This window comes from Rattus rattus, chromosome 3 (genome assembly GCF_011064425.1).
Source record: "Rattus rattus isolate New Zealand chromosome 3, Rrattus_CSIRO_v1, whole genome shotgun sequence".
Classification (NCBI taxonomy): domain Eukaryota; kingdom Metazoa; phylum Chordata; class Mammalia; order Rodentia; family Muridae; genus Rattus; species Rattus rattus.
In genome coordinates this window covers 40,830,006-40,843,148 of record NC_046156.1, presented here as the reverse complement: position 1 = coordinate 40,843,148, position 13,143 = coordinate 40,830,006, and the positions used below count along the sequence as shown (strand labels likewise).

Genomic DNA, 13,143 nt, shown 5'->3' with positions numbered 1-13,143 from the left:
ACAGCCTAAAAGATGAGGAAAGTCATGTAGTTGTGAGATTGTCAATAGGTGGCTTGAGGAGAACCATATCAACTGCTTGTATGACACACAAAGTAGAGAAATGGCTTCCTACTGGGAAAACTATAGAAGAGTATGTCAGAGCAAATGGTGTTTGGAGTACAGCCTAGTAATAGAAAGAAAGAACAGAGTCATATGAGTGGTGTCACAGTGACACAGAGCAGTTGTCCTGCTACACACACTAGTACCTTTGGTTAGATTATAAAGTGTGTCATCAGAAATAATAGTTTAAGTATTGGAAAACTTATGATTGCAAATTTATAAAGTATTACTCAATGTTGGGTCAAGGATTGATTCCAGAGTTAGTGGGGTTTGGTGATCTAAAAGGACAGGAAACCCATGGATGGTCTCCTCACACCAATCAGGAACATTAAATTCAACATGCATCCTTCTGGACTTTTCCTCTGGTCTTCAGTTTGGTTCCTGGTCTCACCTAGTTTCAGTCACACTCACAATATAATTGCAAGTTCAGTTTGATGATATTTTAACCCAGAGTCTCTGACACCATCTCTAGAGCAGTAAGTATTCACAGAAAGAATGGATGAATCAATGAATGAAACAATAAATAAATGTTTGCACTAAAAGACTGTATTAATTGCCTCATTTTAAGTTACTTTTAATAGGAAACTCATAGTAAAGTCAGGCCATGTATGATTGGGTTTATAGGACACTGTTGTCTGACACTGGACATGTCCATGTACATGAAAACCTGTGATTTGTCACTCTGTTCCATATTTGACATATGTGAGACACCAGTGGATTCTCAGATCCTTGAAAACTTGTCATTCAGTCTCTTGTTACAAACCTGACTATAGTTTCTTTGTTTAGGACACAATTCTTGTAAAGAGAGCATAGGTCCTGACCATGTCTCTTTCTCACAGCATTTGCCCTTTACTGCCCACTGCCCTTTATTCAAAGAGCATCCCTTCTGAACGTCAAGTTCTATAGCCTCTCCTCATGCTTGGAAATTCCATATTCTCTCATCTTAGACTGTTGGGTCTCCAGGTTCTTTACCTAATTGGTTCATTCTTATCTTCCTTTCTCTACCATGATATCATCCCCCGGAAGAAAGTTCTCTGTGACCCTCCATACTACTACCATCTAAAGCACCTATGTTACTTCTCATCATAAACTCCATCATCGGGAAATAGTCTTTACCATGATGTTCTCTCTGTAACCTGTTTCTCCATACATATGGTTCCTTACTTGCTTACTGCTCATTTCTGTCTTCTGCAATGTATAATCCACAAGGACTCATTATTCACCATTGTCTTATAATAGTGCATACAGCAATATGTAGATCACCAGTATTAGACAATAAATATTTGCTAATTGCATACATGAATCCAAGCCAATATCGTAATTTTTTGTTGCTGTTGTCATTAAACAGTCAGTAGCCTGCAAACAGCACCTTATGTCTTTGCCACACTCCCGATCCTTAAAGCTTTTCATTGTGTTTTGTTGCTGATAGTTTACTGCTCATTGCACTCACGATTAGCAGATCTTGTGACCAGCCTTGAATTTCCATCTTTTATTTGACACTTGCTAAAACTAATTCATAGTTTGGTTCCTCTCTAATACAAATGAGACTTTAAGAATTTTAGTCTGGTCATTCTTGTGTCTGATTCACATGCTTGACTTGATTGTTCACCCGTAGTAGCATCCCTTCTTCCAAAATTTTAGATATCCTATGACTACATCTAGTACTCTGAGATACACCCGTGTACTTCCATGTTCCCTAGATACCTCTAATCTACATACTTAGCTGATTTTCTATTTAATTTCACATCTTAAAAATGGGACCTTGGTAATTTATTTAACAATATTACTAAGATTGCAACTATTCTATGGGGCTCCAAGGAGATGGTAGGTGACTGACAGCCCAAACTAGCTACAAGCTTATTAAAGCACTCAATGGCAGTTTCCAGTATCATCAGTATAAGCACTCTGGAATACAGCCTTGGTCCATATCAAAGATATTTTCGAGCATCAAGAAAACTTACATTGCTCCTGTAAAGGGGAACTATATTTTGAATTGTGCCTTCACTAACATACAAAGTTTGTTTAAACGCAATTCCACTATGTGTGTTAAATCCGCATTGATGTGTGCCGTCTCAGGATTGACGGGTGGGGGGGATCTGTAAGATGGATATCAAAAAATAACATTAATGAGCTGCTAAAGCTAAAATTACAGGAACTTATGAAATTGGTTAAACATAAAAACCATTAAACTGTTTACTGAAGCCTCACAGATATACTGCAGCTAATGAGCATTTCTGCTATTTAAATAAGCCCAAATTGAACACACATTACATGGATACATAATTAGTCATGGCAGTCAAACACACATAGACTCACTTTTAAAGCTCTATTTAGGAAATCTTTTCCATTTGATTTATTTTGTTAATTAAAATATTTTCTTCAGCATTCACTTATACTTTAATAAAATTGTTTTCACAAGTAGCGTAATCTTCTCTTGCCTTTCTGTGTTTTTGTTTATGCTTTAAATGTAATAAATGGGGATTTTACATTAGACATTTTTCTTAACCCCTTTCTGTAATTGTTTATATCACTTGGTGGCATCATTCAGCATTTTCAAATTTTCTCTCCCTGGGAATTACATGTGAAATATCTCAGCAGCCTGTCGTTTTTTTCCCCCCTCTCATAATTATCAAGAAGTATTAAGCACCCAAATATGCATAGAATTATGATGATTATGGTCCAAATCAGATTAAAGGATGATCTATTCCTTCAAGGAGTTTGTGGTCTTAAGTAGATGGTAACATTGAATATAAATAAGCAAATCAAAGCACACCATTTGGGAATCCAACCGAGAATCTGAAAACAATCCCCACGTATTTACTTCAAGAGCACTGACCTCCTTGAGGAGATCTTTTCCAGAGAAAATGAAATCAAATCTTCAAGGAGTTCACAGACTCTTAAATAGATGGAATTATTGTGGAGAAATAAGCAAATCAAGGTGAAGTGTTTGCATGGGTTTAATTCTGAAATGATTAGTTGGTCAGTTTAGGAATGGAAATGAAGCTCCCAGTGGCATACAAGGACAGCAGAAGTTATTTCTAAAGGCTGCTGTTGGCAATTGTCCTTTGATTTGACTTGGAGAGCCTCCATATCCTGATAGTGGTGGGTTTAGAAAACTAAACCCCTACTTTTATACCCCTTGAATACTACAAATATAGCCAAACTGAAAATAATTTGGCAAAGTAAGGAAGAAAAATAGTTAAAGCAATTGAAAGGAGCCACACTCCTAGGATTTCCCTCCAGGTATACTTGCTGTGCTAGAACCCTTTGAACTATTTGGGTTTGCTCCCCACTGTAAGCTGTGTCTTTCATTATGGAACAAAAAACCGACTGGTCAACCAAGGCACGGTAATATAAAATGGGTGCTAAATAACTGGAATAAGAAACTCTAAGTTAACAAACAAAACAAAAATAAAACCGACACCTAATTAGAATCCGCCTATGTCCCAGTGGTTTTGCTAGACTCTGGAGAAGTGGGTGATTTACATAGATCCCCAGGAACTCAGGAGTAAGGAAGACAGTCAGGATAATGTAAATGAAAGCACACAGGGCTCCTTTCACAGACAAAGAACTCAATTCACTGAAAAGATGGTGGTGTATCTACAAAGCCCTTCAATACTGGTGTTAGTTGTCCTTCCAATATTCATCTGTCCATTTTAGTTATCCTGGTCTCCAGTGGGAAATTCTCAGAGACAATTCTTGAACCACTCATCTTGACATTCTTGTACCCCTAGGTCAGTAATAAGGAACACTTTTGGGGTAACCAATTAATTCAAATATAGTCCCTGCCACCTCTTGGCCATAAGGAGAATGACAGTATGTACCATTGACATCTCTTTTGTGATTGACATAAAATAATATGAAGAAATAGAGTATTAATGCCTACCAATTACAAAGGATCTGTGAGTGTTAATTGATTTTCTTCACATTTAGTAAGGGCAGAATCAATAGACTGCAAGAAATGAATATGAGAAAACTTCATCAGTTGGGTTCAAAGATCTCGTTAAGTGAACCCATGGTGAGGTTGTTGGAAACAAATGACTCAAAGGTGATGCCAATTTGTTTAAGCTCTAATTTTCGGCCATTGGAAAAATGGAGAAAATAGGAAAAGGCAGCATTAATAATTACAAAGTATGACGGGGCAAGAGGAAAAGCAGAGGGGTGTGATGGAAACCAAAACAAAGGACTCTTGGGACAAAGACATAGTCCTCTGGAAGATTGACAAGAAATTATGACAACCAGTGTCACCGATAGGAGGAAGAATCAAGGTCTCCTCTTTTTTATAGCCCTGAAAAGAAGGAATGCCTTCCATTGTGTTGGCTGGGCTCCTCACTTGTCCCTAACAGTATAAAACTTCTGAAAGTCACAAGATTTGACAACCTGTAATGAATTAACTATCTTGAAGAAACACCTATGAAGACGGTTTGTGAAGCTAGCAAAGGTCTTGCATTCTTTCTAAATAGAGGATACTATGTTTATGTGTAACTATAAAGGCGATAGCTGCCTAGAGGGAGTAGATAATGGTAGAGTGCCAGGAGATTGCATAGGAAGCAAAGCCATCCCTTGAAAGGCCCATGGCTCCTAACAGGAAGGGCATTTCTTAAATACCAGTGAGAAAGAAGAGAGGCATCTTGGGTATTGACACAATTGGTTTTTAGTTTTGGCAGTGTGAAGATATTTGATAGCCTGTGGACTTTCTAGGAAATAGGACATGAGGACATTTCTTGAACAAGGGAAAAAAAGATTCTTCAGAATTTGGCAACAGAAAAAGCCAAAGGTCCACAAGGGACCAAAAGGAGGTTACAAGTAAAAGAAGGAGGTCATTAGTAATTACAAAATGGATGGGAAAACAGAGTGGGATTGTGATCTCAATTTAAGTATGATAATTTGGAAGGGACAATGGTTTGTCCCAATTAAAATCTGACAGGCAGTGTAGTAGCTTGAAAGAGAGTGGCCCCTATAAGCTTGTATATTTGGATGCTTGATTCCTAGTTGGTACAACTGTTTGGGAAAGGATTAGGAGGTGTGGCCTTGTTGGAGGAGGCGTGTCCCTGGGGATGGGCTATGAAATTTCAAAAGCCCATGCCAAGCCAATTCTTTCCCTTTCTCCCTTCCTCTAACTTGTGGATAAGATATGAGCTGCCTCAGCTGCTCCTGACACCATGCCTGTTTTCCACTGCCGTGTTTCCCAACTGTTAGTCAAAACCTCTGAAGCTGTAAGTCCTCAATTATTTGCTTTCTTTTATAAGTTTCTTTTCTTATTGTGTCTCTTTATAGCAATACAGCAATAACTAAGTAGAAGAAAGTTGAACCGAGGAAGATTTCAAAGTAGAGGTTGAGATCATTTTCATAGAGATCAAGGTCAGGACCACAGTGACTATAATTTCAATGGAGAATGGACAGTGTTTTTATAGACTTGTGACAAGAAAAGTTTAGAGATGGAACATATCGACAATCTTGGGAACAACTCAAAACTTAAGAGAGTATACACATAAGAGCTTTGCGTACATGCAAGAAGAGAAGAGATAAAAATAATGCATGCAGATTAATGGCTGGATGCTACAGAAAGATAAAAAGGAAGATGACTGGGCCACAAGATTTGGAAACAAAATAGGTCATAGTTTGATTGGCCAGGCCGAATGGAAGGTGTCATTGAGTGGTGGGGAAAGGGACAGTATGGATTACCCTAACAAAATGGATTTAACAAAAAAAAAAGATGTGGCTATAGCTATGAGAGGGGGAACGTGTCAAAAATCCAAGGTTTCAGAGTAGGTGAGGCAAACAAAATAATTAAAAGTGCTATGTTTGAATAGAGTAAGAAATGACATGGCAAAAGTCTTGAGAAGAGGAAGAAAGATCGGGCGTCAAGAGAATTTTCTTAGGTGTTTAAAGGAAAGAGGCAGCTCCTTACTTCAGTCCTCATTGGCTCTGGTGACTATATCCTGATAGTATCCTTAGGGCTATGTACGTGTACCTTGAGCCTGCTATCCCAACATGCTGTCCTCAGTTGTTGGTGGTTTCAGTTCCATTTCTTGCTTTCTCCCGGTTGTCCCTCTATTTAAACAGAATTCTCAGATCCTAGCTCTCTGCTTAGAGTCCTTTGATCTGCTTCAGCTTTCGCTTTCTTCTCTGATTACTGAGATGACTGCCCTGGTTTGTTTTCTTTTTTCATCACGCTTTGATTCTACTGGGTCATCATGGCTATCAGATTAAACAACATTCATGGGGATGGATTCGCCTAAGTTCTCAGGATACTACTTCATTATAAATCTTTTAGGATTTTTTCTTCCATTCCTCTATAAAGAAAGTCAAACTCTTCAAAAATAGTAATAATCCTTTCCATTATGATTTCTGCACTGTTATTTTCCTTGTTTATGAAGAACTGATTTATATTTATGTACTCAACTATAATGCCTTCCACATCTTTTTATAAATACTGAGAAACACACTTGTCAAATTCTTATGGTTTTCTCTTCTACATATATGACAGCATGGTTATGTCAGTTTAATTGACCTTGGCAATCTGCATCTGCTGTTGATGTGTCCCTAAGGGACGGTTTCTGCAATTTTAAGCCGTGGCTTATTGAAGAACTTGTGTGTCACAATACAATTAAGTCTCTCTCTCTCTCTCTCTCTCTCTCTCTCTCTCTCTCTCTCTCTCTCTCTCTCTGTCTCTCTCTCTGTGTGTATAATATATATAAAATTTTGTGCACAACATTAAATTGACTAAAAGTTCCTATTTCAAAACCATTTCTTGTTGTAAAGCTACCTTGGAGTGTCTTTGTTTTTTAAATTAGCTCATTTGAACACAGTAGTAATTAAAGCAGAAAATTAACATAAATCTCAAATGTTTGGTATGAATTAAGGATGTTTCCGTTGTTTTAAAGACTGCATAAAATTCCAGGCACCATATCATTTAGCATATTTCTCGCTCATTTGGAGAATAATCTGGACTGTTAATAAGCATGTTTAAAGGTTCTTTTTCAAGTTCTTTGTTCAACTATGGAGCTACTGGGACATATGCCTGTCTCCATCAACATACAATCCCTTGGAAATTTGTGGGAAGACTGTAAATGATCATACCAGAAAATGCCTACACTCTTCAAGACAGAAAGAAAAACATACAAGCCTTTATTAATATTCATTTAACACTTCATCGGAAATGGCAAGCCATTATTTGGTTTGCAAATGTAAACATACATTTTTCATCCACGTGGGCCCTCATCTCTTCTTAGCCACATCAAGGCAGCGGTAATCTGCTTCTCAGGTTCGTTTACACTGAATTCCAAGTCAAATATATCAGCAGAAGAGTGAGTTGTCCATCGAAGGATGATTCCAATGATGCAGATAATAGAGATTCCCTTGTTACAGGCAGCAGAGCAAGTGGACGCCTCACTGACAAATTGCAAAGCAAACGCACTGAATTTTTCTCTATTGGAGTCCTAATTTGAAATCTAGACATGATACCTTAACGGTTTACAAAAGACAGAGGCAAGAGAGTAAGAACAATGGCTATTGTTTGAAAATCATGGAAGTTAAGAATGATAAGACTGAGGAGATGACTTGCTCAGTAAAGTGCTTGGCACCCTGGGTTCAGATTCCTTCAGCACAATAATAAGCTGGGGACAGTGGTATCTGCTGAGACTGTAGTTCTGGTGGCTTGGAGACAGGCAGAGCCCTAATGTTCATTGGTCGGTAAGTGTAGTCATACTAAGGAGCTGCAGGTTCAATGAGAGACTGTGTCAACAAATCAAATGAAGGACTATTAAGGGAAGACCCTCAACCAATCTCTGGAATTCATATACATGAGCACAGGTGCATAAAGATACATGCACACACACACATACACACACACATATACACACACACACACATACACATACACATGTGCACACACACAGACACACATACACACATACACATACAAATGCGCACACACACACACACACGAAACATGCATATGCAGGAAATTGAGAAAGATATTTTTGAAATACATGGATTCGATGAACTTGTGAATATGCTATAAATATTTTATGGGTCTAAGCAGAGTCTACTGGACCTGCAGGGAGATGCTTGTGGTTCGTGAAGGCCCATCGTTTTCAGAGTCGCTGCTTGGTCCTGCTGAAAGAAACATTTAGGAGCTATAGTAGCCCTGCTAATAGTCACAAATTTTGTTCATTTTCTAATTTTTCCAATGGCTGTTTTGTAGAGACCGAAAGCCTCAGAATTGCATATTCGAACTTATACACATTATCATTTTCTTGGTTCATATTTCATAATATCAAAGCAGGGTCCTCAAAATAGACTTCAATAGCTTCAAAATATAGGTCTTTCTTAGGGGTAGTGAGGAATAACAATTAATCCATAATCTTTATTTTGCACATTCTCAGAGTGAAAGCCAGTATTTTTGAGTCTGTTCCTGTCAAAAATGATATTAAATGTGTAGAGGGGGCCTGGAATTGATTTCCCTTTCTAAACTCTCTTAATTTTAGACTTCTGTTTGGGCCAGAGGTAGATAAATTTTCTATTTTGCATATGGTTTTATATATGATTATTTAGTCACTGGCCTACACTTCTAAAGTGTATCGTATGTGCTATTCAGTGAGGATCCATTATGTCACATTGACGACTCGAGTCGTATTCACTACTGATGTTCTTCTCTCTTGCAGCTCAAGTAACTGTCAACAGATGGTAGTGATGATCTGTTATGCAATGGGGAACAATGAGAAAGGTCTCCTTTCATGTGACCTTTAAAGACATTAGAAAAACCTCAAAATGCCATTCTGCATGGAAAATAATTACATGAATATTTAATTTTACTCTTGATGAAAGGTGAAATAGCATAAGAAATACAAATAGCAGATTTTAAAATAGAAACCTGACTGGGGTAGCTTTATGTTGTGGACTCTCTTGTTCACACACCTATCAACCCAGCTCAGTGTTTGTTTTTTTTTAAAGTTCAAGCACTGTCTCACACACAGTAGTCTAGGTGCAAGCCACATATACATATGTCTGTTTGTCTGGGCTCCATAGGCCTGCAGATAAAGCATAGGTGCACCAGCCAAATAATAACTGCCTATTCCCACTTTACGTAGAATGTAACATGTATAATACAAGGCTCGAGTTTAATCCATTTGTAGACTTTTGTGCATGAATATGATGTATTTATATTGTTTCTCCTCTTCCCTCTTGAACCAGCAACTTTGCCTGATATTTTCATCCTTTTGGCCATTTAGTGCTGCTCCTATATGAACTTATTTAGGGCTGGCCATTTACAATTGGGAAACTTATCAAAGGTTATTCTCACTACTTACAGCTCTGCTCGTAGCTCTTCGCTGAGGAGTCTATCCTTGTGAGATAGTCTTTCTCCACATTGGCATGTTGATTGCTGTTATAATTCTTTTCAGATCTTATTTAGCAACGTTGTTGAAAATTCATGGCTATAGCTTCCCTGTCATCTCCAGAAGACATTGTCTGCTCTTCTATGGCTCCTCAGTCTTAGGAACAGGGGATTTGTGTCATAGAGTCACTGGCTGAGGGTGGGCACTCTGTGGTCACTCACTCACAATGTCTGCATTTGGTTACTTTACTATTGATTCACTTAACAATTTCTATTTCAGGAAATCCAGGTATCCTTTACAGTTTAGTCAATCTCTCTCTCTCTCTCTCTCTCTCTCTCTCTCTCTCTCTCTCTCTCTCTCTCTCTCTCTGTGTGTGTGTCTGTCTGTCTGTCTGTGTGTTGTGTGTGCCTATCTGCCTGTCTGTCTTCCTCATCTCTCCCATTGGAAGAATAGTTCTTTTTGTCTATATCTAGATGCTGTATATAAAAATCATGCCATGCCACCTGTAGGTAACATATGACCCTGAACTCCAGCACATGTGTACAAGCATAGAGGCTCTTTATCTTCCAGACAGCCTTTCTCTTTCATATATCACAACTACAATTTCAGAAAAAAAATCAATTATGTAATTTTCTGTAAATTATCTCAACCCTTTCCATGACATCTATATATTACTAGAGAAATCATATAGCAAATAATTATATAAGCATATTAAGAGAATTTTCCCAAAGAACCGAGGACAATATTTGTATTTTCTGGCTTTTATGAAACAAAAGAGACAGCTATTTTGAATCCGATGTAGATGCATACCTGAGTCAAATTGTGTAACAATAATAGTAAATTATTTGGGGAAAATACAGGTTTTGTCATTATGCTTGATAAAGTGTCTTGTTATGAAAAAAAGAGACTTGCTTTGGATCCCAATCCAGGACTCTACTCTCCAGTTTTCACCTGCAGCAGCCAGGGACAGTATTGGGGTGATGTGAATGGTAACAGCTTCATGGCTGAGTGCACTTGAGGAAATTCCCTTGTACGGATTTCACAAGCTCTCCATAGACTCAACTCTTATTGTGTCGTTAAGTAGATACTTAGTACTTCCCAACTCTCTTTTAATTTCCACACATGAGTTATATTTTGGCAGTTGAAATAGTAAACTTGAAAGAATTCACTCTGGTATTTCAATTATTACAATTTTTTTGTTTTTTTTTCTGGTTTATTTAAAACAGTTGCTTTTATATATTTCACTCTTCTATCATTGCCTACGACCTTTCCTCTTTTTCAGTGATAGAAGCATTGAGTCCCATCAAGTTTAACAGATGGGGTCTCCCCGAAGTAAACCCAGAAACCATGCAAACCAGTGAGCCATGGGTATTTGCAGGTGGTGATGTTGTGGGTATGGCTAACACCACAGTGGAATCTGTCAACGATGGGAAACAGGCTTCCTGGTACATTCACAAGTACATACAGGTATGCGTTTGTCATCAATAGCATGTGTTTTTCTCATAAGTACTTTCTGAGTTTTGATAGGAATCTATGCTGGTTTATGTGCCTATGTGAGTGTACATTAAGAGTCCTACCTTATCTCTTTCTTACTTATTGCCTTGACTTTTGTTTCTCAATGAGGCAAGACCTGTGCAGATAGCCAGAAATCCCGGTTGAGCCTCCTGTCTGTACTCCTACCAGTGATGGGGTTATAGGTGCATGGAGCCATCCAGCTATTTCACAGGGATTCTGAGGATTTGAGCTCAAGTCCCCCATGCTTGTATAGTAAATGCTCTTACCCAATGAGCCATCTCCCTAACTCTGTATGAGCATTTTGATAAGTTGTATATGTACATATAAAATATGTACATATATATATTTCACTTGGATACAACTTTTAACATGCAGACTGGGTAGTAAAATTATTCATCTGATTGAAAATGCATTATGTATTTCTATTAGTGGAGCGCTATGAAGGTGAAAGCTTGTTGCAAAGTGTTCGCAACAGCTTAAATAAAGGAAACTACATGTATCACATTTGATGATACCCACAACGATAGGATCTAGAATCTGATTCATAATGAAGCTATGTAGACTAGAAAGCTATTTGGTCTATCCACATGGACCAGATGAAGTCCTAGCCATTTCCAAATTTAGTGTACATAAACAAGCAGAAAGCAAACTATTGAAAATCATCAGGTCAGTTGCTAGGTTTTTAAACGAAATAGTTTTCTGATAAGATGCAACATGTTAAAATGATGAAATAGAAAATTGAACAAGCTTTGGTACAGTGACTCTGTGGTGTTGGAGCAGAAAAAGGTTAAACTACTAGATCTTAGTTTGTGCTTTTACTAAACATGCTACTTTATTTTTATTCCAAATTTGATTAGGTTCCCCTCTTTACAAAGAGTGTTCCTCAATGAGTTCATCTTATTAGCTTAGTTTTTAATAATTTCGTATAGGTCATTATCTTTTATTTTTGAGATTATAATATGATTATGTAACTTCTTTCTTTCTGAAAACTTTCCTATGCATCCTTCCATCCTCTCTTTCCAATTCAGGACCTTTTTTCATTTACTGTTAAACACACATTCACTAACACATATATACTTACATATTCATAAATACATGAATAGAAGCTACTCAGTTTCTCTCTTATTTAGGAAATGTACAGCTATTGTGGGCCCCCTTGATTTTCTGCTTTTTCTTTGGTTTCCCTTAACATTTGAACAATGCGTTTTTACTTTTAGCTTTCCTTGCCATTTTTCATCTTTTCCGTGACTCCTTCGTTTGAGTTTTTGTCTAATAACATGCATTTCAGCCAGGCCACCTTGTTAGGTCCTATGTTTGTTTGTGTATTTCAGTATTCTGTGTATTAAGGTTTTCATGCTTAACTCACCTATCTTTTCCCACCTCACCCAGGGCATCTGCAAGTAGTAGACATTAAGATATTGAATCAAGACCATAGCATGGTGCCCCTGAAATTTAGGAATTCCAGAATGAGGGAATCGAACTATTGGTTTTGTAGTGAAAAGATTAAGGTTCAGGAAAATGTTACCATTGACAAACTCAAATTTAAAAATTATCTATGATATGTTCATAAATTAAAAGGCAGTGCCCAGGCAAAAGGGCAGTAAAAAAAAACAAACCAACAAAAACAAAACAAAACAGAATAACAACAAAACACCTGTTTTTACCAAGTAGAAGAAGCCTGGTTCTCAGAAACAGCAACTTGGTGAATTATCAGGTCCTGTCTCTGTGAAGACAACAGGACAATGCTTACAAATCATATGGCCTTTCTTTGTTTTAAATGTACCTTTTCTTAGTACTTTCAAAAACAAACAAACAAGCAAACAAACCAAACCTCACTGAGAAAGTTCCGGAAGTCAGACCTCATGCATGGGCATTCTCTTGTTTGAAGAAGTATCTGTCCTTCATCATCCTATATTTTAATTTACTTATTCTACTGTAATTTTTAGATTACTAGGAATTTTTGCACACCACTTTCTCCTTCATAACTCCTTGGTCTCTATGCCCACCAGGTCACTCTATTATCCAGTTCGATGTTGAATATACTCACATAGTCACATGTTTTGCTAATCTGTTCATCTATTTCTGGGTTTATTTTATTCATGGGGATTTCCAAACTCCAGCTGAAATCCATTGCCTGTAAATTCAACATGCCTTTTCAAATATGTCCCATCTCTATCCCTTGATAGTT

General features: G+C 37.5%; 1 protein-coding gene across 1 annotated transcript in view; it reads left to right on the top strand.

The window, feature by feature from the left end:
* Dpyd (dihydropyrimidine dehydrogenase) overlaps nucleotides 1–13,143 on the top strand; it is an 813,096-nt gene that overhangs the window by 321,986 nt on the left and 477,967 nt on the right. The window contains exon 12 of the mRNA XM_032896921.1: nucleotides 10,723–10,907. Within this exon, the coding sequence (XP_032752812.1) occupies nucleotides 10,723–10,907 (185 nt within the window). The remainder of the gene's footprint in view (nucleotides 1–10,722; nucleotides 10,908–13,143) is intronic.